At 50.0% G+C, this 25,666-nt stretch overlaps 1 protein-coding gene across 1 annotated transcript in view; it reads left to right on the top strand.

Annotated features, from left to right (window-relative positions):
* Nucleotides 1-25,446, top strand: part of Cfap57 (cilia and flagella associated protein 57) — a 67,629-nt gene extending 42,183 nt beyond the window's left edge. The window contains exons 18-23 of the mRNA XM_075945781.1: nucleotides 1,021-1,164; nucleotides 6,331-6,447; nucleotides 8,312-8,446; nucleotides 8,543-8,686; nucleotides 17,787-17,919; nucleotides 25,088-25,446. Coding sequence (XP_075801896.1) covers nucleotides 1,021-1,164; nucleotides 6,331-6,447; nucleotides 8,312-8,446; nucleotides 8,543-8,686; nucleotides 17,787-17,919; nucleotides 25,088-25,302 — 888 coding nt within the window. The 3' untranslated portion in view covers nucleotides 25,303-25,446. The remainder of the gene's footprint in view (nucleotides 1-1,020; nucleotides 1,165-6,330; nucleotides 6,448-8,311; nucleotides 8,447-8,542; nucleotides 8,687-17,786; nucleotides 17,920-25,087) is intronic.
* Nucleotides 25,447-25,666: the final 220 nt, after the last annotated feature.

The raw sequence follows: 25,666 nt of genomic DNA, 5'->3' as shown, positions 1-25,666 counted from the left end.
AACTCTCGAAGCCAGCAGGCAAAAGCCTTACCTTCCTCATCTCCTCTTCCCTCCCTCCTATCTTCCCTTTGAGCTTGCCCATCACACGGAAGTGGGTTGCCCTCTGCTGCTGTGGTACAAACTACCACGATGCCCGTGCCTCCCTCCCTCTGCCCCACATCACATTTTGGGATTGTGTTTATCTGCTCTGGCAGCCAGTGTTCTTCTGCCTTAAGCATAGGGACTGGATCTTTCTCAGAGCTATAATGGAAAAATGTCATCCAGTCAAGGTTTGCTTGGTTGACCCACGCTCTAGTTACAGCCTGAAAACCCAGTGGTCCAAACAAACAGCTGTGTTGCTAGCCTCTCAGCGGCAGGAATTGGACAAGGTTCAACAGATTGGCTGGTCTCTGACCACGATGTCCGGAAACTCGGCTGGGAAAACTGGGGGTGCTCCCAACAGCTAGAGGCTGGAAGATGAATGCCCACAGTGGCTCTTTCTTCCACGTGCCCAGCTCTATCCCCTGTGGCAGGGATGGTAAGGGGGGTGGGGTTCATTTGAGTCTTTCAGCCATACAGCCCTGAACATGCTCTCTCAATCCAGAGGACCCAGAGTGCATAAACCTCTTCCATAGCACCTAGCCTCTACCACAGCAAACGTCCCGAGAGAGCCAGGCGGGGAGCTGCCTGTCTGTTTGACCTAACCTTGGCAGCCACGCAACAATTCCCTTCGTTGCATTCTTTGGGTTGCCAGCAAGTCATAAATCCTGTGAGACACAAGAGAGGGGACCTAATTCTGCTTGCTGACAGAGGTGCACCAAGGCCATAATGCAGGAGAGCTACAGCGTGTGATGGGAGACCCCCTCTTCCACAGCCTATGGCAGAGGGAGTCCACAACACAGCCTCTGCCGACCTGCATCTGGCTGCATCCCCAGCCAGAAGTCTGGGGCCCCCTGCAGCGTCAGAGGCCCTGTGTTTTCTACTCCAGCGAGGTTCCATGTGCCCTTACTCCCTGCTGGTTCTCTCTCATCTCACTTCCAGGAGAAACGGATTTATGACCTAAAGAAGAAGAACCAAGAACTAGAGAAATTCAAGTTTGTCCTCGACTACAAAATAAAGGAGCTGAAGAAGCAAATAGAACCTCGGGAGAACGAGATCAAAGTGATGAAGGAGCAGATCCAGGAGGTGAGGGCCAGCGCTCACACATCCTGCCCTTCAGACCTCTGTCCCCTCTGTCCCTGTCGCTCACTGGCTCAGAGAAACTGAGAGAAAAGGCTTCTCACAGCCAAGGCATGTGCGACTTCCAGCTTCCAAAAGCAAGTTAGGTGGGGATTTAGCTTGTGTTTGGTGGGCTGTGTTGGGGCCCTGGGGGCGGAGGTGGGGTGAGCGGGGGGGGGGGGGGGGGGGGGGGGGGGGGGGGCAGGCAGTTTTATAGAGACAAATGGGAGGTGCAGCTGTTGAAGATTTGGCCACTAGGGGGCAGTGTGTACTCAGCCAATGGTACTTTTACCAGGAAGCGCCACGCACAGCTTCTCAGTCCTGACTGAGATACTGCTGGGGCCCTAGGCCAGGGTTTGCTGTTTGGACTTCAGACAATCAGAAGTCTCCAAGTGCTCTCAGACCCCAGAGTGACACAATTAAGAATCCATTCTAGGGAACAAACAGGATAAAGGAGAGGAGTCCAGTGGCCCAGATGTGTGCCTTTTAGCCCTGGGCTCCCGCACATTTTTCTTACGACATTCTGTTTACCCATCATTCTCCCACTGGGTACAAAACAGCTAGAATTTGGAGACCATGATGACCTAAAATTGAATTGTTGACATTTTCCGCCAAAATTACTCTTGATTTTTTTCCCTCCCCTTCTTTCCAGTTTGTTTCACAGTCAAATGGAAATATAAAAGTCTTTTCTGATTCTTTCTCTCAACTCCCGTGTCCAAAAGCATCACCAACACCCATCCAGTAAGATTTCAAACTCAATACTTCTTCCCTTCTGCAGTTACCCTGGACAGGCCTCCAGAGGGCTCAGGAAAAGTGTCTCCTGTCCCCCCCCATCCCCCTCCTGCCTCCCCCCTCTTTAGTCCCCGCCTCCCCCCCCCCCCAGCCAGGCGGGGAGCTGCCTGTTTGGCCGAACCTTGGCAGCCACACAACATTCCCTCCGTTGCACTCTTTGGGTTACCAGCAAGTCATAAATTCTGTGAGATACAAAAGAGGGGAACTAATTCTACTTGCTGAAAGAAACAAAACAAAAGGAAGAAACAAAGAAAGGCTAATTTATTTTCATTTTACTTTAGTGGTGGGGTGTACTTGCCACAGCACCTCGTGCAGAGGGCAGAAGACATCTTGCAAGAGTTGCTTTTCTCCATCCACTATGTGGGTTCCAGAGATGGAACTCAAGTCCTTGGGCTTAGCAAGCACCTTTGCCATTTGAGCCTTCTCACCATCCCCCCCCCACCAGGCTTATCTGGACTTGCCTTGGGCAACAGCCTGGCCTTCACACAAAATTCTCAATGGTGCCCCACCCCACTAGAATGCAATCCAGAGGCTCTGTGCCTCTCTCCAGCCACATCTCATGCTTTCCTGGCCTGGAGTACCAGCTTCCGGTCAGTTTCTAAAAGCCAAGCTCTCCCATTTTAGGATCTCTGTGGTAGGGTCCCCTCTGCCTGGAAGACTGTCCCCTGGATCATCATGTGACCAGCTTTTCATGTTCCCTGTCTCAGCTTAGCTGTCCCCTCTTCAAAGACACTTTCCCTGGCAAAGAAGGCCCACTCTCCCTTCCTTTTTCTCTAGATGTTTGTGCTAAAGGAGTGTGGCTGCTGTCAGCATCCTTACCTACCCAGACGTCCATGGGCCGTGGTGGTGCTGGTGTGCGCAGCAAAGAAACCAAGTGGAGGTCTCAGAGATGGGGATCTCTGGGGGCGGGCCTGGCTTTCCCCACGCTGTCTGCACGGTGTTCTTTCTGCACACAGCTGACCACAAAGCTGCCTTCTAGGGACCTCCTGCCATGCGCTGGTGACTTCAGGGCCAAGGAATAGCAACCGTCTTTGTCCTTTCTGTAGCAGAATAGCTCAGCCTGGGAACAGACATTTTTCTCACTGTCCTGGAGGCTGAAAGGCCAGGATCAGGGCATCAGAAGATTGTGTAGGGGAGGACCTGTGTCTCAGAGATAGTGTGTGTTCTCACGCTGTAGAAGGGAAAAGGCAGAGTGGCCGCTCCTTCAGGCATTTTTTATAAGGGCATCTGTGAGGGCACTGTCCTATAATCAACATGCTTGTGGGATCATTCTCTGTCCCTGGCAGGAACGGGGCTGAGCATGACCCTTGTCTCTAAGCAGAGAATATACTTGTTTGGGGATGACTAGGGCAGGGACCTTCCTAGCTGACCCTTTCACACACCCTATGCCCACTCCTATGTCAGTAGCTCAGGGCTGTTATCTGGACCTGGTTTTCCTCTGGGGACTGGTGGCACATCCAGAAATACCCACTGCAGATCTCAGGCTGGGTTCTCCTACGGGAAGGAAGGTTCAAGCCCTCGGCTTGTGCACAGACATCTCTGAATGAGCATGTATCCAGCCTTGGTTAAGCTGCCCCCTTCGCACACACTTCCCCTGCTTCTGTCCGTGGAGAAAAGGAATCTCTTTCAGGGTTCTTGTGGTTTTAGTTTCAACCTATTTATTTGTTCTTTTAGTACGGTTTCTCAGAGCTCTCTGTGTCTAGGGTAACTGATCCTGCACTGCCAGGGGCCGACCGACCGTATGCTGTAGAGGGCGTTAACACTCACTGTCTCGGCTCTGCTCTCTCCACGCCAGAAGCACCTCCCCCTCTGCCCCGCCTGTGTTGTTAAGACCAGAACAGCTCCAGACACTGTCAGATGTCCCACCCCTCCCCACTGAGAATTGTCACCATGAATAACAACATGGAAAAGTGGATGGAATGTCCATGCTGGGAAAGAGAAGTTGGGTCCCACATCCTGGGTTCGTCTTCTGGTTTTCCAGCCAGACACTTTACAAATTTACAGTTTATATTTATATCTTTGAAGTCACGTGAGGCCCTGCCCATAGGGGAAAGAAGAAAGGCAAAGAATACAGTCCTGGGTCACTTCCGCCCTAACCCACTCCGTCACTGCTGGCTTAGGATTGACCTTCCGGGGGCCCTGAGTATCGGGGGGCGCCTTTTTTCTCTTCCAACTGCCACGTCCCTGTAAAGTTTTCCTTCACTGGAGGCCAGTGCAGCCACCTAAACTAGTCTCCTGGGCTCTATTTTTCTCTTTCCTGATAGAGCAAACCTCTATGCTGAACCCACCCACCCAATACCAGTTGCCCCTGCTGCTCCTGGCGAGGTTCCTCGGTGACCTTAGTGTGGTAGACCCCTCAGCTTGCCTCCGTGCTGTGCCATCTCGCAGTCGTCTGGACCACTGCCAGCCTGCAGGAATGCAGCAGGCTACCCACCCACGGGTCCTCTGTAGGAAGGCTGCGCTCTGCCTGCTGGTCTCTTTCCTGCTCTCTCCTCCAACACTCTCTCTAGAGCGCTGCGAGCCTTTAATGCAGTCCCTCATGTTGTGATGACCTTCCAACCATAAAGTTGTTTCATTGCTACTTCATAACTGCAATTTGGCCACTGTTATGAATTGTAATGGAAATATCTAGATATTGCACATCTGATATGTATGGATATCTGATATGCAACCCCAAAGAGGTCCAGATTCACAGGTTGAGAAACACTGCTCTCTAACGTTCAGCCAAAGTGCCTCTTCCCGGGGGCAGGCACATGCTCAAGTCCCTGGTGCACACGGGGAACCTTCTGCCTAGAGCATCTTCTGCCTCAACCACAGATAATGTTTAATCAATCACGTAGCCACTTCTGACTCAGTTCTCTTGTCCCTTTAGACCGGAGGCTTCTAGGACACAGAAACTACCTCCTCATCAGCTCGGTGTTCGTAGCCTCCCACGGTGCTCATTGACTTTTGTTGTGTATGTTATGTGTAAGAGTGTTTGGCCCTGGATGCGTACATGTGCACCACATGTTTTCCTGGCTCCCACAGAGGCCAGAAAGGGGTGTCAGATCCCCTAGAATTGGAGTTACAGACAGCCATGGGCCACCATGTGGGTGCTGGGAACCGAACCTGGATCCGCTAACAGAGAAGCCAGTGCTTTTAGCCACTGAGCCACCTTCCTGGTGCTATTCTTGCTTTAGCAAAGCCCCACTCCTGTGTGTCCTCTACAAGGAGGCTCTCTGCAGTCTGCCATGCCTCTTCTGGGGGCAGGTAGTTCCTACTTCCCCTTCCATCCCTCACTCTCATGCTCTTTGCCCGCCAGTGCCTACCCGTCCTTCCTTCATTAAATGTTCACAGAGTCCATCCGGGTGGAGGACTAGCCTCAGAGGACTAGTCTAATATAACACCTCCTATGATAAGGAGGGGCTCCTCGGTGTCCAAGAACATGGAATGAGCTCCTTAGAGGTTTCCCGGATCTCGAGAAGGTTGACAGGAACCTTAAAATGTGGTAATAGAGCCTAGGATAGGTGGGGTGGGGCATTCCACCTACCTTCACCCTCCACACAAAACAGCGAACATCCCATCTTCTGGAAACAGCCAGAGCCTCCATAGCACTACCATGAGTACCAGTGTTGTCAGATTTGGGATGGCCATGAGCCATCACCCTTTGAGTGGGAAGTGGGTTTCTCCACAGCCAGTCTCACCTGAACCAAATGTGTCTTGGGTAAGACAGAGCCGACAAGGGAGAGAAAACCTTCGGATGCTACTGGTGTCCCCAGCCATCTTTTTGAAAAGAAGGTGGCCCTTGGTTGGACCTTTTTTGAGCCTTTGATGATCAGGCTGGGTGTCCTTGGCTCTCTCCTGTTTTATGTCCTAGATCAAAAGATGACCACATGCCAGTCTGGCTCCTCAATACTCTCTGCTTTAGAAACAAGCCTCAACTTCCCCTTTAGAATGATTGTGTCCCCTGAGGGTCAAGGTTCACTCATGTAACCTTCCAAATCAGGTGAGGGAGGTAGGTATTCCTCTTCAGCAGGGGTTGAGAACCCAGGAGTTAGAGTGCCTGAATTAGAAAGGGTTCACGAAAAGAGGAATCTGAGAGGTTAGGAGAAGGGGTGGCCACTAAGAGGAAACCTTCACAGCCTGACCACAGACACCCAGGACCCGGGGGGACATGGTACCAGCGAAGAGGGGAGCTTTTAGGATGGCAAGCCGTAAGGACAGAGCTCTCATTCAAGGGGACGTGGCTGGCAAGTAGAGAAGAAATAGTGTGTTGGGAATTCTCCTTGAAAGATGTCTGCTCTCAGACAGTTTTCATCCCTGGCTTCCTTGCTCATGCCTCCATCCCCTGATCCTCCCTAGATGGAAGCGGAACTGGAGCGTTTCCATAAGCAGAACACACAACTGGAGCTGAACATCACGGAACTGTTGCAGAAACTGCGATCCACAGATCAGGAGATGCGCAAAGAGCAGCAGAAGGTGTGAGGGCTGCCGGAGTCTGGCACCTGCCTGCAGCGGGCAGCTGGCTCCCTGAGACAGAGCCAGCCATTGCTAAGAAACACTTCCCATTTTAACTCACGCTCTTGCCCACAGGCCTGTCTGGTTCCAGGCCTGCACAAATTTACATGTCCAAATTCATCTGCGACTAGAAAACGTCTTGGGTGGAGGAATGAGGGGGTGAGAATGCTGGCTTTATAGCGGCGGTTCTCAACCTGTGGGTTGCAACCCATTTGGGGTCACATGACCCTTTCATGGGGGTCACATGCCAGAAATCCTGCATGTCAGGCATTTACGTTACAATTCATAACAGTAGCAAAATTACAGTTATGAAGTAGCAACGAAAATAATTTTATGGTTGCGGCGCGGGAGGGGTCGCCACAACAAGAGGAACTGTATTAAAGGGTCACAGCATTAGGACGGTTGAGAACCACTGTTTTAGAGGAATACCCTTAGCCTTGGGTTTGTTTGACCTGGGGAAGAACATGGTTCAGAATGGTCATTTGTATTTAATGAAGTGGTTAAGTGCTTTGACCACCCCAAAATGGCCAATGTTAGGAGAACCTTAAGAGATAATCCATTCCAGTCATGTTTACTTGCTGTGTGTGTGTGTGTGTGTGTGTGTGTGTGTGTGTGTGTGCTTTCACTTTGAGGCCCATGTGCAGAGGTCAGACGAAGAAGTCAGGTGCCAGGCTCTCTCACTCCTCAGTCCTCTCACTGAGACAGACTGTATCACTCTGTAACCCAGGCTAGCCTGAAACTGATGGGATAGCCCAAGCTTGCCTCAGAAGTCTTAATCCTGTGACTACAGGTGCCTGCTCCACATCTGGCTCATTCTAGTCTTTTTCATTTTGTAAATAAGCACAGTAAGGGCCAAGAAATGAGGAGGAAAAGAAACTTCACCCGGTACTCATAGCTACTTCTCAACTCAGAGCCAGCCTGGGAAGCCTGGTCCTCTGGCCCCAGGCTAGGATGCAGCTGTGTACTCTGCCCGCAGGCCACCTGCAATGTTTTCCAAGTCAGACGGAGCTTTTCCATCCTCCTCAGCAAACACTGGCAGTGCACGCTGCCAGAGCTGCAGAGCTGCGCATGGGGAGAGGGTGTGGCCCTGCTCTTCGCAAGCTCAAAGGACTGAAAAGTGATCTGTGGCCTGTGCATAAAATAAATAGAGATAGAAAGTTATGTGCAGAGAAATTGTATATACGTGTGTGTGTGTGTGTGTGTGTGTGTGTGTGTGTGTGTGTGTGTCTAAAGTGGATAAAGGGCTATGGGAGTAGAGAGAGAGGAGATACCCCTGGGGGAGGTGGCTGGCAAGGAAAGCCAGGCTGAAGATGGAGAGCTAGTCCAGTGTGCAGCAATCTGTAGGGGTTTCTTATTCACTCTCAGCAGTGCTCCTGACTGCCAAGGGAACAAAAGCGGGGTGAGGTCCTAAGGGCCTTGGGGGAGCCCTGGGTAAGGATCTGTGGGAGAGAATGATACACCTTTCTTCCTTTCATCTTATAAGCCTGAGGCCATTAAAGGAATGCAGAACAATAGGGATGCCGTGTGTGTGTGTGTGTGTGTGTGTGTGTGTGTGTGTGTGTGTGTGTGGTCTCAAGCCCTGTCTTCTTGACAGCCATTCAAACAGGGTATCCAGCCCAGACAAGTGCACGAGAGTTTCAGAACTGCTCCCTATGGGCTGTCTGCCCATCTGGCTTCCTGTGCCCAGTGTGGTCACCAACAGTCAGGTTGTCAATCCCAGATAAGGATACTCTGGTTCCCTTCTGTGTCCTTAGCCTCTTCCTGGAGCCCCTGCCCCTCCACATGGGGGACCCCTGCAGTGTCAGGAGTAAATGTCTGGTTACAGGAGCGGGACCTGGAAGCACTGGTCCGGCGGTTTAAGACGGACCTTCACAACTGCGTAGCTTACATCCAGGAGCCCCGGCTGCTGAAGGAGAAGATCCGTGCTCTCTTTGAGAAGTACGTGCAGCGAGCAGACATGGTGAGCTCTGAGTGTCCTCCCTGTCCTTCCCCACCACACCGCCCTGCACTTCACGTCTCCACTCCCTTGCTGAGTCTCCCCCCCTCCCCGCACCAGGTGGAAATTGCGGGACTTAACTCAGACCTGCAACAGGAGTATGCCCGCCAGCGGGAACACCTGGAGAGGAATCTTGCCACTCTCAAGAAGAAGGTGGTCAAGGAGAGCGAGCTGCATCGCGCCGACTACGTCCGCATCATGCAGGTAATGGGTGCGTCCCTTGGCTGCCTGAGACCACCAGGGACCCACAGCTTCCATTTGGCTCCTCTGCTCTGACTTCCCAGGGCTCATCCTGGCTGTCACTGTGTCCAGGGCCCACCAAGGTGCCCGTGTAGGCATCAGCATGCCCACAGTAGCCCTATTGCTTCCTCCCTGCTCCTTTTGCCAGCTCATCCCTATCCCTAAAAAGCCGGTGTCCTGCCTCTCTCTTCTCAATTACCCGTGATCCATCCTGGTCTCAGCTCTCCTGTCTCCTTCCTCCTGACTCCTTTGTCCCCTTCTCGCTTCCAACTCCCGTTTCACCTGACTTTGGTGCCTTTTATTCTGTTCTTCCCACCTCCTGGGGTGTGTCTGGCCAGTCTCCACCAGCCTCATCTCCTTTCTGGTGCCTCAGGTCTTACCCTTATCTCTTGGTCCAGATTGAACCACACCCACAGAGTTGGCAATGATCATATTTAATGAGCTCCCTACACCCAACTCCCAGGATCCTTCACCAGATGGCTCAGGGAGCCTAGCCCCATTCCTGCCCCCACCCAAGCGCTCTGTCGGGACTGCCTATCAAGATGCTTCTATCATATCTCTCTTTGGGTGTCAGTATCATCTGAGGCAATTAATATGAATTTATATCAAAAGAGAACATCACATCGGAATCATTTAGGACACATACTTTCGTGGTTACATTTCTTTAATGTCCTGATTGAAATACTGAGATGGGAACAGGGTGCAGTCTGGATTGAAACCAGATACCGGGCTGGAAAGTTACACACACCTGGAAGAGCACACAGCGATTCAGGCCAGACCATGACACAGCCAGTCTCTTGCTGCTCTAAAACCAGCACCCATTCTCACTACCCTTCCAGACCTTTTCTATCCTGAACCATGAAAGCTTCCAGAGACCCAGAAAGAGGAGTGGATGTGATTGGGAGCCCCCTCAGCACCAGCAAGCACACACAACCTTGCTAAGGGCTTTGAGCACAGGAAGCTAAGCAGTGAGACCAGCTCCTCTTTGTCACCTGGTGGCATGGCTGAGCCCTGCCACCGTCGTACTGGCCTGAGGCCCTCCAGGGACCACACCGAGCAGAGGCCCAAAGCAACAAGTCAGTCCCAGGAAGGGAGGAAGGAGGACTAGAAGGCTGCTAGGGCAGACATCACAATTCTTCCCCACTTCCATCCCCTAAAGAGTGCTGGACCAGGGTAGGAGTGGGCTGCAGAGAGATCCAGCCAATGCTCCTATGAGGTGAAGCCTCTGGAAATCTTCAATCTTAAACAGCATTGAAACTTGTGTGTTAGCCAGGTGTGGTGGTGCATGCCTTTACCCCCAGCATTCCAGAGGCAGAGGCAGGTAGATCTCTAAATTTGAGGCTAGCCTGGTCTACAGAGCTAATTCTAGGGCAGCCAGGACTACACAGGGAAATTCTGTCTCAGGGAGGTAGGGGAGGGAAAGGGAGAGAAGAAAGACCCTGTGTGCTGTGACTTCTGTGGATCTAGAAGAGACTCTGACAATATCAGAAGACAAGAAGGGACCCTGGGGTGGGGCTCTGGGTCCCACCAGCACCACCGCATGCACACACAGAGACTTCTTGCTGATTTCTTCCAAGCTCTGGGTAAGACTCGGCTTGCAAAAGTTAAGCTGGGTGACGGTGGTACGCACCTTTAATCCCAGCAATCAAGAGGCAGAGGCAGGTGGATCTCTGTGAGTTCAAGGCCAACCTGGTCTAAAAGAGCTAGTTCCAGGACAGGCTTCAAAGCTACAGAGAAACTCTGTCTAAAACAAACAAACAAACAAAATAAACAAAAGTTAGGAAGGTCTTCTTTCCCCAAGGGCTGGGGATTGAATTCGGGGCTTCATGCATATCAAGCAACATTCTATCACTGAGGCCAGAAGACATTTTTAAAAAGATTGCTCTTTTTAAAGAACCACTATCCTGGGTGCTAAAAACAGTTTTCTTCTTTGATCCTGAGACTTCTTTGATCCTTTGATCCTGAACAAGATTGAGCCAGAGTCACAGGGGTTGCAGGGTCTGTGCAGGCAAAGCCTAGCTAAGAACTGTATTCACTCCCAGGATGTGGGAGGTAATGGACACAGTATCCAAGTAGACCAAGGCAACCTTGCTTTGCTGCTCTTTGGCCAGGAGGAGGCTGCGGGCCTCCAGAGACCACTCTGGTTATCTACAACATGGGACAAAAGATGCCAACCCCAGTGCTACTGTGATGTTTGGCCAAGACAAACTGCAGCCACCTTCCTGATACAGAATTAGGGCTCAAAAAATGTCAATTCTCTTCCTTTATCCCAGCAAAGATATTATTCAAGAGCTACAGTGAAAATAAATGAGTCTAAACATCCATCATACATAGACCAGAGAAGCCTTTGGCCTGGGGGTAGGTAAGGAGAGCACAATTGATTCCAGACACACACACACTCACATACACACACTCACACTCACATACACACATACACACACACACACTCACATATACACACTCACATACACACACTCACACACATTCTCTCTCACGCTCACACTCACACACACAAACTCACATACACACACATACAAACTCTCACACACATACACACACTCAAACTCACACACACACACACACTCACATACACACACATACACACACACACATTCTCTCTCACGCTCACACTCACACACACAAACTCTCACATACACACACACAAACTCTCTCACACACATGCACACACTCAAACTCACACACACACACACACACACACACACACACACACACTAGGTTGTGGCTAGGAACCCTGAATGCCTTAGTACATGGAGGTTAGGAGCTGGTAGAGCTCCTATGTGGCTACCAGGGCCCCTGTGCTTTATTCTAGAATGACTAAGGAAAGCCAGGGCAGGCACAGTGGCTGAGCAACTCATTGGAAAACAACTGAGGTGGGGAAAATGGGGCCACCATCTCATTTGTTTATCCAGATAGGAGCCCAGGGCCTCCCCACACTGTCCCCGGCATGCTCATGCAGCTATGGAAATGAGAGTGTTGCTATGTAATACAAACACCTTGAACACACATTTGCTCCATCCCCCTGCACATTTTTCAAGGTCTTCTTACACAATGAGCCATGTGTCAGCCGTGCAGGATTCCAAGATAGATGTAAAGTGTTCCCGCCCTCAGAGAACCTGGGGAGCATGGACCATTACATTTATCCCATGGTGTGGACCCTCAGAGGAAGCATGCTCCTTGAAGACTGATAGGAGTGAGGGCCCTTGGGGTCTGGCCTCAGTGGGCTGGAGGGTGACTGAGGATCAGCTAGGAGAAGGACCTTCCTTCCAGGCAGAGACAACAGCTGGAGAAAAAGGGGGAAAGGAGTGGGGTTGAGAGTGGGGACTCAGGAATTCACAGACCTTGATTTGCAGAGCATCCAAAGCAGTGAGAGCCTTGAACAACACTTAGCCTTGGGTCGTGTTGGAAAGGGCCTCTGCCCCTTGCCAAAAGATACGAGGTTCATCCTAACACAGGTCAGGGTGCTTCTCAGATACGGTTGATTGCCTTTGTCTCAAAAAGGTGGACTCAGTTGGCAGAGTACTCAGTCAAGTAAAGAAAGAGGCAGGTGACAGGGAGACCTTTTAGAGGGCTGTCAGGCTAGGGGTCAAAAAAGAAGAGATCGGAGAGGGGGGTGCGGTGATGCCAAAGGCATTTCAGAGTAGAAATGAGGAGTTGAAATGCCAAGTCAGGCCCAGTAGGAAGGTGGGAAGAGCAGGAAAGATAACAGTCTGGCCTATCTGCGCAGTCAAATGATCCTACTATCAGATGTGAGCCTTCCAAGATCACAATTCTCACCTGTGTCAGGTTCTCCCCCACTGAGGTAAGAGCTTACCCTTAAAAGCATTAACTCAGAGCAGCCAGTAGGGGGAGCTATGGGCATTCCCTTCCTTTTTCTGCTTGCCATCAATATCAGAAAGTTCAGCCAGGGCATCATCACTCTGTTCCAAGGGCCTAAGGCAGCCCTTGTTACATTGTTTCAAAGTCTCTATATAAAGGCCTTAGTGTCTACAGACTGCTCTGGGATTCAACAAACTTGGAACTTCTCAGATCTTTTCTGTGCCCAGTAGGGGGCTGGAGAAGATCTGGAAGACTGGAAGGGATTTTGTAGAGCACCTTGGCCGGGATGCCAGGAGGAAGAGAAGGTTTAACAAGCTCGTTGAGTTCACTTTTTTTTTTAATTTGCAAGGTCACACACAGTTGACCTCACTATGATCTTTGGGTTTCTCAGAACACAGGCTACCTTAGAAAATTTTTAAAGAACTCAGCTTGTCTTTGGCCATCATTCTGTCTGAGCTGCTGGAACAAGAGTGGCATAAAGAGGAGGTGAGAGAGTGAGTGTGGATGGCAGTAAACACGGGAACAGGGTTCTGTGGACACTCAAACCCCCATTATCACTATCTTAATGTCTCCATACCTCAGTGAATCTGAGAATGCATTCCCCGGGGCTCCTAAAGGGTGAGATGAGGTGATGTGTGCAGGCTGTGGAGGGAGGCTGCCAAGGTGATACATGCGGGCTGTACAGAAATGCAGCCAAGGTGATGCATGCAGACTGAGCAGGGCTGCAGCCAAGGTGGTGCATGCAGACGGAGCAGGGCTGCAGCCAAGGTGGTGCATGCAGACGGAGCAGGGCTGCAGCCAAGGTGATACATGCAGACTGAGCAGGGCTACAGCCAAGGTGATGCATGCAGACTGAGCAGGAGTGCAGCCAAGGTGATGCATGCAGACTGTGGAGAGATGCAACCAAGGAGATGCATGCAGGCTGTGCAGGGATGCAGCCAAACCTCACAGTTACTAGTCTTTCTTTTTGATTCATTTATTTATTTATTTTGTGTATATGAGTGCTCTATCTGCAAGTATGCCTTTATGCCAGAAGAGGGCATCAGATCCCACTATAGGTGGTTGTGTTCCACCATGTGGTTGCTGGGAATTGAACTCAGGACCTCTTGAAGAGCAGTCAGTGCTCTTAGCCGCTGAGCCATCTCTCCAGCCCCATTACTATTATTTTTAGCAATATTTTTATCATCAAAGTTTTAGAGCCTTTCATTCTGCTGCTCCCTCTGGGCTTCTGGCTAAGAAGAGTCTTCTCCACCCTCTGCCTCCCCTGCCTCTTACAGGCTTGGACTCATGCTTCTGACTCCCATGACATCTCTGCATATTACAGGCCGCATTTAGCACAATGACCAGTTCGTAGGTGGCTATCATAGGTAGAAACTGTGACACTGGGGGGCAGGGATAAGGACGAATGAAGCATGGAACAAGCAGGTGCATGGTGCTGGGCTACATTTCATTTCTGACCTCAGCCACACTCCTGTAAAGATGGCACTGTACAGGGCTGCAGAGATGGCTCGGTGACTAAGAGCATTTGCTCCTCTTCCAAAGGATGCAGGTTCAGTTCCAGCACCCACCAACATGGTCACTCACAGCTATCTAACTCCAGTTTCAGGGAATCCAATGTCCTCTTTTGGCTTCCTCAGGCACCAAGCATACATGTGGTGCCAGATATATACCAGCAAAAGACCCATACACATAAAATAAAATGAAAGGGGGAAAAGATGGAATCATATTCTGGGGAGTGTGGCATCATGGCAGTGTTCAAAACTGTCAGTGGGGTCAAAGACAGACACTCATACCAAAGGGAACAAAGACCCAGAAATCCCAATCATGAGTTGTGACTGGGGTGGGAAGAACAGAGGAGTCTGCCTGGAGTCATCCCAGTAGTAGAACAAGCGGCCAACAGTTGAGACAAATCGCACTGGGAGACATCACCCAGACACAAAACCGACGGGACCCAGTGACAAAATGGTTGGGAGTGCCTAGGAGAGGAATCTGAGAGGACTGGGAACGGGTAGCCACAGTCCCTAGTCTTTGTCCCAGGTATGGCTCTTCCTTTATAGAACAAGGCAGAAGTGAGACCAAACAGTGCCAGCTAAGAGGGGTAGGGTAAGGGCCTCCTGGCCTCCCAGGCCTGCGAGTGTGCCTGGGAGTTCTTTGTGGCTCTCAAAAGCCCCTCCCCTCTGTCTCCATGTCTACCACATTCCTCACCTGCTTCTCCAGCCCACAAATATTTATTGAGCACATATCACATGTAAAGCAGTGTCCTAGGTCTTGGTGCCCAATAAAAAATGTACTGAAGCCATCATATTATGATATAAAGCTGGCATGGGGAAGATCCAGGGGAGACTGGCAGGGAGTTTAGTTACTAGACAGCATCTGGAAAGGAAGCAGGGGTGACCCATTGCCAGAACAAGGGTTGGTTAAAAAAACAAACATAAAGCATTAGATGGAGAAAGCCCGCCAACTCAGAAAAGCAGGCATGGAGCCTGGCCGGGAGAGCAAAGACTGGCAGCGAGCACTGGGCATCACTTCCAGTGGGAAGCTTTAAACCAAGGAATGACGAAGTGCAGTGGTACACTGAGATGCTAAAGGCCTGGATCTGTGCTTAGACTGAGTGTCGGGGGTAGCTTATGATTTGGGGTATCTCTAGAGGTCCCTGCTCCTCCAAGGGCCTCTTCCTCAAGGCATTGGAGAACTTGTCACAACTCAGAGAGGAGGCTTGTATACCTCCAGCTCTGTCCCCACCCTTGCCACTCCTGATGTAACCCCATCCAGAGGTGCCCCAGTGAGCCATCTCTGAAGCCCTGCACAATGCCAGACAGCGCCATCCTACATGGGACTTGGCCTGCAGACAGGCACAGCCAGTTAGAAAAGCAGAGACTTGGTCTGGGGAGATGGCTCAGTAGATGAAGCCCTTGCTACACAAGTGAGCCAATCTCAGTTCAAATCCCCAGCACCCGTATACAAAGCTGGTGTGACTGCATGTGCCTGGAACCTCAGTGCTGTGGGGAGAAGAGACAGGAGGATGCCTGGGGTTTGCTGCCCACTAGCCTAACTCTAGATCCAGTGAGAGACTGCCTCAGCAGGACACCTGATGTCCTTCTCTGGCTTACACACGCACACACACACACAGGCATGCACATACATATACAGCAACATGTACATGTGCACACGCGTGCGCACACACACACACACAGAAAAAAAGAAACAGACTCTCAGGACCTGCACCAGACCCAATGAACCAGCAGCTCCATTTAACAATGCAGGGGTGATTTATTTGCAGGCTTGTATGGGATTCTATGTGTGATCCAAGCTGATTATTGAAGCATGGGCTCTGAGATCAACGTGGCCAGTTACTCTGTATCTATGGGTGTGGGGACTCCTCCCCAGTGAGAGCCGAGGACCCTTGCGCTAAGTGTGAGGTGGAGAGCAGAGATTTGAGGTGCAGGAAAGATGAAAAACGAAACTTACATACACACACACACACCATATCAACCATGTCATGTGTCTGTACCCTTGTCCTGTTGTTCAGTTCTCTGGAACATCCCTTACCCTCTTCCTTTCTCTTTTAAGCCTCAGCCCTAAGAGCCCAGCTGTCATTCAGACAAGATTAAGTGTCTTTCCTGTGTTCCATACTCTTCCACACCAGCAAGCCAGAACCACACAAATGTGTTCCTACCCTAACTAAACTGTAAAGTCAAGAGCAGCGACCAGATCTCACTTTCTGCTTCAGGAACAGCTGGCCTGTGGCCCGTAGTGTCCTAGTGAGGGTCGTTGTTGCTGGGATGAAACACCATGACCAAAAAGCAAGTTGGAAAAGAAAGGGTTTATTTGGCTTATACTTCCACATCACTCACTGTTCATCCCCAAAGGAAGTCAGGAGCTCAAACAGGGCAGGAATCTGGAGGCAGGAGCTGATGCACAGGCTGTGGGAGCTGCTTACTGGCTTGCTCTTCCTGGCTCGCTCAACCTGCTTTCTTAGTCACCTAGAGCCACCAGCTCAGAGATAGCACCACCCATATCAATCACCAGTTAAGAAAATGACCTACAGCCAGATCTTATGGAAGCATCTTCTCAACTGAGGTTCCCCTTCCGATGACTCTTGCCTGTGTCAAGTTGACATAAAGCTAGCCAGCACAGGTACCCAGCACAGACTTATGAAATAGATGAATCCTGGTCAAACATAAATAAGTGAATCTCCAGTGGACACAGCAGGTGCTAACTAGCTGCTTGCCATTCTGTGTTGCTCACCAGGAGCACGGGGCTGAAGGCAAGAGTCTTTTGTTGCACATAAAGGACTTAATAAATGTCCTAGTCGGGCATTGGCAGCCCACGCCTTTCATCCCAGCATTCAGGAGGCAGAGGCAGGTGGATCACTATGAGTTTGAGGCTAGCCTGGACTACAAAGAGAGTTCCAGGGCAGAGCCAAGGCTGTGACAAAAAAAAAAAAAAACATGTCTTGCGGGAGGGGGAAACAGATATCCTTTATTAGTTTCAACAAATAAGGGTGTGAGGATAGCACAGTACTTAAGGGTGCCGTTGAGGTTAACACCCCGGCTCTGTTACTTGCTGTGTAGTTCAGGCCACTTACATAACCTCTCCGGTGCTTCAGTTTATTTCTCTGTAAAATCATCGTTAGAGGGTTTGGGGTGTAGTACAGTGGCGGAGCACGTGCTTAGCTCTCCTAAGACCCTGGGTTCAATTTCCAGAACCATCACTGAGTGATGGTATAGAGTCCATAAGGGTTAGCGTGTTAAGCATATTAAAGCGTATTCAGAGCACCTAGGGAAGCATTGTTGTGGGTGTTTGAAAGAACACGGGTGGGTAGGAAAGGTGCTAAGTCCCCAGAAATTGAGTTAGCTGGTACCTTGAAAGGCTGGGCAATGAGCAGGACAGGCACTCACTGCCATGCGGGATCCAAAGAATAACCTAGGTCCAGGTTCCTGGTCCACAAGCCCAGGAGGGCACACCCTGCACCGACCGATAGGTCCAGATTCCTGGTCCTCAAGCCCAGCAGGGCACACCCCACATCCACCACCTGGTCCTCAAGCCCAGGAGGGCACACCCTGCACCCACCGATAGGTCCCGGTTCCTGGTCCTCAAGCCCAGCAGGGAACACCCTGCACCCACCGATAGGTCCCGGTTCCTGGTCCTCAAGCCCAGCAGGGAACACTCTGCACCCACCAAGCCCTTGTCCATCACACTCACTGCCTTTCCTTCTTTTCCAAAGGAAAATGTCTCCCTGATCAAGGAGATTAATGATCTCCGCAGGGAGCTGAAGTTGACCCGCTCCCAAATCTATGACCTTGAATCAGCCCTGAAACTGTCCAAGAAAACGCGACCACAAGAAGCCCCAGAGACAGGTAATGCCACTGGGAGTTGGGCACTGAGACCAAGGCCCAATGGTGGCCATGAGCAGGGCTCCCTTTGGCTTCTTTCGGTATCAGCTCCACTGATGGCATTTCGGAGCCCCTCTGTGGCACACACCGCCTCTCCAGAGGATTGTGAGGCCCCGCCTGCAGCCATGTTCTCACTCCCAGGGCCACAGGCGCCTGTCTCAAGTCCTCAGGGTTAGCTATAATTCAGAACTCAGAATCTTGCAGGTTTTGGAAAGAACATGCTGTATATTATGTAACATCCCCACGGGGTCTGGGGCAGTGCCCTGAAATCAAACACATTAGTATTCTGCAGCGACATGTGAATATTCAAGCCGAGCTTCATGAATTTAAAGCACTGTTCCATTTTTAAATCTTTTTTTTTTTTTTTTTACATTTTAGAATTGTGGGTAAGGGACCTGTCCAATTAAAAGGAAGACAAAAAGATGAGAAACTATTTAAAGACAGGGGAATTACGTAAGACATGTTCAATAGGTTCATGGCTGCAATGACACATTAAAGGGCCTCTGAGCATCTGGTGGCCAGGGTGAAAAGAGAAACCATATGCTAGTGCATCCTCACGCTTGGAGACTGAGACAGGAGCATTGCCACGAGCTCAAGGCCAGCCTGGGCTACAGTGTGAGATGCTGTCTCAAAAAAGGTGGGGTAATTTACATAATTCTCCCTGTATGGTAGAAAGAAGGGGTTTAGCTTGTTTGCTTTATCTCCTGGAAAAACAAACTTTTTCCTGGCGCTAGACTTCATGAGAAAGGTATCACACAGCTCTCTAAGAAAGGAATGTTGACTAAAAGCCTCCGGTCTCCACAGACATCCAGGAAATAAAACTACATTACCTAAGTCATCTTCATACCTGATCATCAGTACAAACCAAGAATATAAGGCATCTCCATGAAGAGTGAGCCAGTAGAGCTGCGCCTGCGCACCACTGTGTTCTGACAGTTGCTATTCGGGAATAAAGACCCGATGAGCTGAAGCATCCCAGAGCAAATGCCTTGGGATTGTGGATGCCACAGGCACTCTCTCTGCTCTTCTGCAGTCTGTGTAGCAACCCTGCGCTCCATGACTATGTGAGGTCTATGATGAACTACACACATGATTGTGGTACCTTGTCCTCACAAAGATGAGATTGCCTAGGACATGAGAACACAGCATACGTCCTAAAGCGTGCGCGCCGGGTGGTGGTGGCGCACACCTTTAATCCCAGCACTTGGGAGGCAGAGGCAGGCGGATCTCTGTGAGTTCGAGACCAGCCTGGTCTACAAGAGCTAGTTCCAGGACAGGCTCCAAAACCACAGAGAAACCCTGCCTCGAAAAACCAAAAAAAAAAAAAAAAAAAAAACCAAAAACCTAAAGCGTGCGCTGCAGATTTCTGAGAGCTGAGACCACTTCCTTTGGGGGCATAAAGCGCAGATCTGCCTGTGAACAACTGCAACACTTTAAAATGTTACAAGCCTCGTCTGGTGTGGTGATGCACACCTTTAATTCCAGCACTGAGAAGGCAGAGGCAATTAATAGTTAATCTCTGTGAGTTCAAGGATGAGTTCCAGGACAGCCAGGGGGCTACATAGTAAGACCCTGTCTCAAAAAAAAAAAGGAAGGAAGAAAAGAAAGATAGAAAGAAAGAAAGAAAGAAAGAAAGAAAGGAAAAAAGAAAGAAAGAAAGAAAGAGAGAGAGAAAGGAAAAAGAAGACCACAAACTTCACAAACGTTACTGTGTCTAATGGCACGCATCTGTAATCCCAGCACTTGAAGGGGCAGAAGCACAAGGGTTAACTCCAATAAGAGGTGAGTACAAGCAGGAAGACAGGAAGATCCCTGGGGATTGCTGGCTACCACCCTAGCTAAAGAACAACCATCCCCAGGTCTGATGAGTGCTTTCTCAGGAGACTAGGTAGAGATCCATTAGAGGAAGACGTGAGGCGTCCTTCCTGTGGCCTTATCATGCACACCCGTATGTACACCACAGAAAGAAAGAGGCTGGGGGATGGGGGTGGGAGAAAGGGTTAAAGAGGAGAGCAGGGGAGGGAAGTGGGGAGAAAATACTACAGATTCACAAAGCATTCTGAAAACTCCTTAGCTGGAACACCTTGACCCCCCCTTCCCCTCCCCTCCACTCACAGGCAGCTCTTTCTATTGTTAATATGGAGATTTCCAGACATTTAAAACATTGAGGACAAAATCTAGTGAATTTACACGAATACATTTCCCAACACCAGGAAGCATCAATCCCTGCCACTCTCGCGTTTTCAATATCTGTCCTTTGTGTACCCCGACCCAACACTCACACCATGAACTGTTGGAAAGCAAACCAATCCTATTCTTCATCTACTACAACCTTATTCAAGGAACATTCACTTGTGACAACTGGTGACAAGTAATACCAGTTGTTGACCTTAATCGTGCAAAGCCTAAGGCTGACCTTGGATTTTGAAATGTGCTCCCTCCCCCTTCCCAAGACAAGCCAGTGCAAAGTACTCATTCTTCAAGTTGCTTAGGGAGCTGCCCTCTTGGCAGGTGTTGAAGAACCCTTTGAAGAAGAGAGCTCCTCATTCCCTAGCCACTAATTTAGTTTTAACCACATTTATCTTATTTTCGAATTTGCAAGACAATTAACTAACAGACCTGGAAGATACACCTGCTTGTTTTTCAATTACTAAAACCACTGTCACTAGAACATACAACTAAAGGTGGCTATTAAAAGCCAACAAAGGTGGCCTACATGTGTTCTGAGAACAGAGAGCACAAAAAGAAAGCTGGGAAGCGGGCGGGTGAGTGTCCCTGACTTTCTAGGCTCAGGGAACTAAGCTGAAAATGAAGACCGCAGGAAAAAAAAACTAACATATGCTAAAGTCTCAAGACGGCAAACTATAGGATAAAACCAGCGCAGGCTATGAAAAGTCAGGCTATTAAAGTGAACCCACAAGATGGTCAAAGGACTGACCTGAGTTGGGTCTTCAGAACCAGAATGGTGGAAACAGAGAATTGACCCCAACCTCTATTGTGTGTGGTAGCATGCATGGAAACACACACATGAGCAGAGGAAGCATTGAGTAAGCGAAGTCCCGAGTGAGTATGTGCTATTGACAAGGGTATGTCATGGACCATGTTAAGGGCTGATGTCCTTGAGAAATGGCAACAGTATGTGAAAAAAAAAAAATCCATCCACTGTAGTTTTCCTCTCTCTAGCCCCATCCGAATATTTGCGATCTGAAGACTGCTTCCTACAGAGACTACCTCCTTGTTGAGCTGTAGCTAATAATTCACCTCTCTGTTCAACTGTACAATAAACACGCTGAGCTTCCGGGGTGGCTGTGGCTTGCTTCTCCATCAGACAGCCCAGCCACGCCCCATTCTAGCTTTTCTTTCTCTGTCTGTCTTTTCTTCAGTCCTTGCCACCCCAGATCAAGTCACTGGAGCTGGGCAGCACTCAACATACAGACACATGTGCGCACACACGAAGAAATAAATAGATGAGTAAAATATAACAAAAAAACCAATGCCTTATATGTTTAAGGAAATAAAAAAAGAATTTATATTTTTATTTTGTTTTATTATTGGTTTTTCGAGACAGGGTTTCTCTGACAGACAGCCCTGCCTGCCCAGGAACTTGTTCTATAGTTCAGGCTGGCCTTGAACTCAGAGATCCTGCCTCCCAAGTGCTGGGATTAAAGGTATGCGCCACCATCACCCAGCTTTGATATTTTTTTTTTTTATAAAACAAGAAAGGGTCTTCTAAAATTTTACAGGCAAATTATATTTAAAACCACAAATAGCTAGTATTTGTTATTTGAGAACTATAATTATTATAATTAGAAATTCAATGAACAAATGAACAATTCAAGTCATACGATAGACACACCCATTTGAAGGGAGAATATGTGAGCTAAAAGAATGAAGATGGTGGCCGGGTTTCAGCCCAGAGGGATGAGATACACTGAAGCCAGGATGAAATGGAGTAAGTCGGCAGCTGTCTAAGTGGAGTTCTCAGAAGATGGGTGTTACCACAAGGAGTAACCGAGTTTTTCAGAGTCAATGAAAGATGGGGGCCATCAGCTCCAGGAATCCTAACGGTTCCCAAAAGGATGATTAGCAGCAAACCCATGTCAAAGCCACAGAACACCCAAGACAAGTGCCGCTGGGAGAAGAGCAAGGGCTGAGACACAAGAGTAACAGTACCAGGTGACATGTGACTTCTCGGCGGCAGCAGTGAGAGCCAGCAATGGTGACACCATCCTTTCAGAGTGCGGAAGCATGGCGGCCTTCCTCTAGTTATGTATCACCAGGGAAACGAAGGCAGAACGTAGACCTCCGGCACCAGTGATGATCCTAACACAGGGACCACAGTAGCTGAGCTGTGGATCCAGACAGAGACTCTGAACTGAAATACTGGGCAGAAGCTCTGAAGCCAGAGGGTCTGGAACGGAACCGTCCTTTGTCTCTCATTGTTTCACAGAAGGAGAACCACGTTGTGTGTCAGGCAAGCGTGCACCATAGAGCGCATGTAGACGGCAGGGCAAGAGGACAACTTGGCTATCAGTTCTCACCCTTTGTGTGAGACAGGACGACTTGTCTTACACACACACACACACACACACACACTATGTGTGCCAGGCTAGCACACCCCGAGCTCTCAGGGACTCTCCTGTCTCTAGTCTCATCTCCTTGTACTTCTGAGTTTACACACACACACACACACACACACACTACCATATTATGCTTCATGCGTGTTCTGGAGATTCTAACTCAGCCATCTCTACTCCGCAGTCTTTATGTTATATAAGCATATTAAACTTTTTAGAAACTAGAGGGATGATAGAAAGGAGGGTGGGGGAGAAAGAAAGAGAAAACCTTTCAAACCAATAAAGGGAAAATAGATCAAATTTGAAAGAAAGATAATAAACATGATCCATAGCCCAGAAAGGAGGAGGGAGTAAACCCAGCTGTATCCCTGACCACTTTCTTATCTTCCATCCTTTGAAGTCAGATTTGGGGCTGAGAATGTAGCTCGGGGTGAATCTCTACCATATGTATGTGGCCCCTAGGTTCAATCCACAACACTGAGAAAACCCTCGTGGTGACAATAATAAGTTAATTGTTTCAATAAATCTATCTATGGAAGGAAACCTGTGAGCAGCAGAGAGGGACACTGGCCTGGTCTGAGGCTGGGGATGTGAGGACAGGGGCGAGGGTAGAAGGAGCCTCACCGCAAGAGCTGACTTCTCAACAGCCATGGAAGAGGCAGAGGTTTATACACCAAAGAAGGGGGCCCTGTAAGACTGAGCCACACACAGTATGGCCACCAGGCAGTTTGCCGTCAGAAAGAATGGAAAGAGACCAGTGAGGGTGATGGGAAGAAACGGGAAAAGCACAACCCAGGCCCTGGAGACACTCACAAGCCAGAATGGGAGACAGACCAGGAGACGTGACAGAAGCCTCACATGGTGTCCCCTGGGCCATCTTCCACATGTTGTACCCCCAGGAACATTCCTGGGGCAATATGACCCACGCCAGGCATGTTTCAGAAGGTGACTGCTCCAAAGCAGCTGCCAGCCGTAGCTATGGTCTGGTGGCCCTTCCTTGCCTCTGGGGAGAGCCTGCCACTACCCACCTCTGAGGTCCAGTGACTTCACTCAGTGATTGGATATCCTAGAGGGCCTTAAAATTACATTTTGGAGCAAGATCCTTAGAACACATAGAGAGTCACTGTGGAAATGGCGTGCTCATCCTGTGGTGGCCAGTTGTCCTGTGGTGGCCAGAAGAGAATCTCATCTCAGTGCTGAATCCCTCAAGCAGAAACCAAATGCCTCCAGGACAGTGGCTTCACTGGCACCTGCATCCCCAGGAAACCAGATGGTGACTGGTTAAGGGGCTGCCTCTGAAGGCTGCTGGGAGGAACCTGGAGACAGGAGCTGAGCAAAGGTCATGCCCCTGAGGACAGTAGTTATCAGAAACAACTCCTGTCAGGAAGACAAAGGGTTGATACCTAGGGAGAAAAAACACTAAGGGATCTGAAGCCTTGAGACTGCAGAAAAGGAAGTCTAGAAGGAAAGGGACTGGACCTAGGAAAAGCAAGATAAACCAATTACTCTTTAAATGCTGGCCCCGTCACAGCCATCAGAGGCTGAGACAAGGCTGACCACTGGCCACTGCTGACTGTTCCCCTGAGGAAACTGTCTCTCCCTTAGCCTCCAATGTCTATTCTTTTCTAGTTTTCCCCTTAGAGCTACAGGAAAGGGCTGGCGGTAGGAAGAGGTGACAGGCAGTACCAATTGTTAACAAGACTGATGAAGAGGGAATGGAGGTCAGAGTTCAGCTGTGCTGCTGTGGGGAATGGCAGTTTGCAGGCCATACAGTCAGCTGGAGCCAAAGCACTGAACCTTGTGTGTTACTTTTCTCAGTAGCACATGGTGAGCCAGACACAGATGGGGAGATCCTGAAGGCTGGGCTGTCTCTGGTGTGGGCTGGGCAGGATAGAGGAAATAGAAGAATAAATCAGTTAGAAAACTGGGGGTGGAGGTGTCAAGAAAACGGAGGGGGAAAAGTGGGTCTAAGTGGCCAGAGAAGAATGTGAATTTAGGAGCCCATCTCGTGGGTAGAAGGGAATTACAGGAAGACGCACTTTGCACAGGATGGAAATGCTGTTAGTACAGCGAAAGACTCTGTGGTTAGGGACAGGTGCCCTGGCGTGGAAGATGGACAGCAGAGGGGACCCTGGGTGGTGAAGAAAGGTGACATGGCATGGAGGCCAAGATTACTGCTGGGACTCCAGCCCTTTGAGGCCCAGGCCTGAGATAAGCCATAGTCTCTCTAAGTCATAAGCCCAGGGTGGTGGCAAACCCCATGACCGGGACGATGGCGAGATCCAAGGTGCAGGAAGCATTAGCAGGTGCCACACAAAGGGAGGAGAGGAGTCTGTATCCAGAAGCACCATCTTTACCTGACGCTCGGATTCCAGCGTTGTCCCCAGGGGAGTTGCACTTGACCTCGGTGAGGCACATGGGCATGGGCAGGTCAGACTTGCTGCGTGGGCGCAGTCTGTGTCTCCCCGTGTGGATGCTCTGCTGGTGTTTGGAGGGGGTAGAGACTACAGTAGTGTAGTTCTTGGGCCACAGTGACCCTGCTTTGTCCCTCACAGCTCTCACCAAGGACATGGCCAGCATCAGCCCTACTATGAGACTGAGTGAACAGGAGGAAACCGGGAGAATCATTGAGATGCAGCGCCTGGAAATCCGCCGCCTCAGAGAACAGGTCCAAGAGCAGCAGCAGGTCCCGGGCTTCCACACCGTTGCCGGAGTTCGGCTCCCTTCCCTTGCCGACTCGGATGTGGATTTTGAAGTGCACACCAAGTGACCTCCGGTGAGCTATTTGCAGCCACAGCCGGAAGCACCACGTGTCTGGCACCAAGCCAGGCGGCTACCTGAGTCCCATCAACCTCTTTCATCTGGAGAGTTGGGGTCAGAATAAAGCAGGGTGAGAATAAAGGTGTTTGCTCACAGCCTTGACCAACTTCTGCTGAGGGTGGGGTCCTATGGGAAGGGGTGAGAGGAGCCTGAGGACTGGGGACTGCAGGATCTCCAGGCCTTTGTCCTTTGCTCCTGTGCAGGAACTGGGCAATCTGCATCACAGACAAGGTGAGACCTGGGACCCGCAAGACAGGGCTGTCTGCTCACATCTTAAGTAGCTCACCTGTAGCTTCTCCCCTGGCTTTCACCTC

The sequence above is a fragment of the Microtus pennsylvanicus genome, chromosome 13 (assembly GCF_037038515.1).
Source record: "Microtus pennsylvanicus isolate mMicPen1 chromosome 13, mMicPen1.hap1, whole genome shotgun sequence".
Classification (NCBI taxonomy): Eukaryota; Metazoa; Chordata; class Mammalia; order Rodentia; family Cricetidae; genus Microtus; species Microtus pennsylvanicus.
Note: the sequence above shows the minus strand (reverse complement) of the source record. Positions and strands in the feature narration are given on the sequence as shown.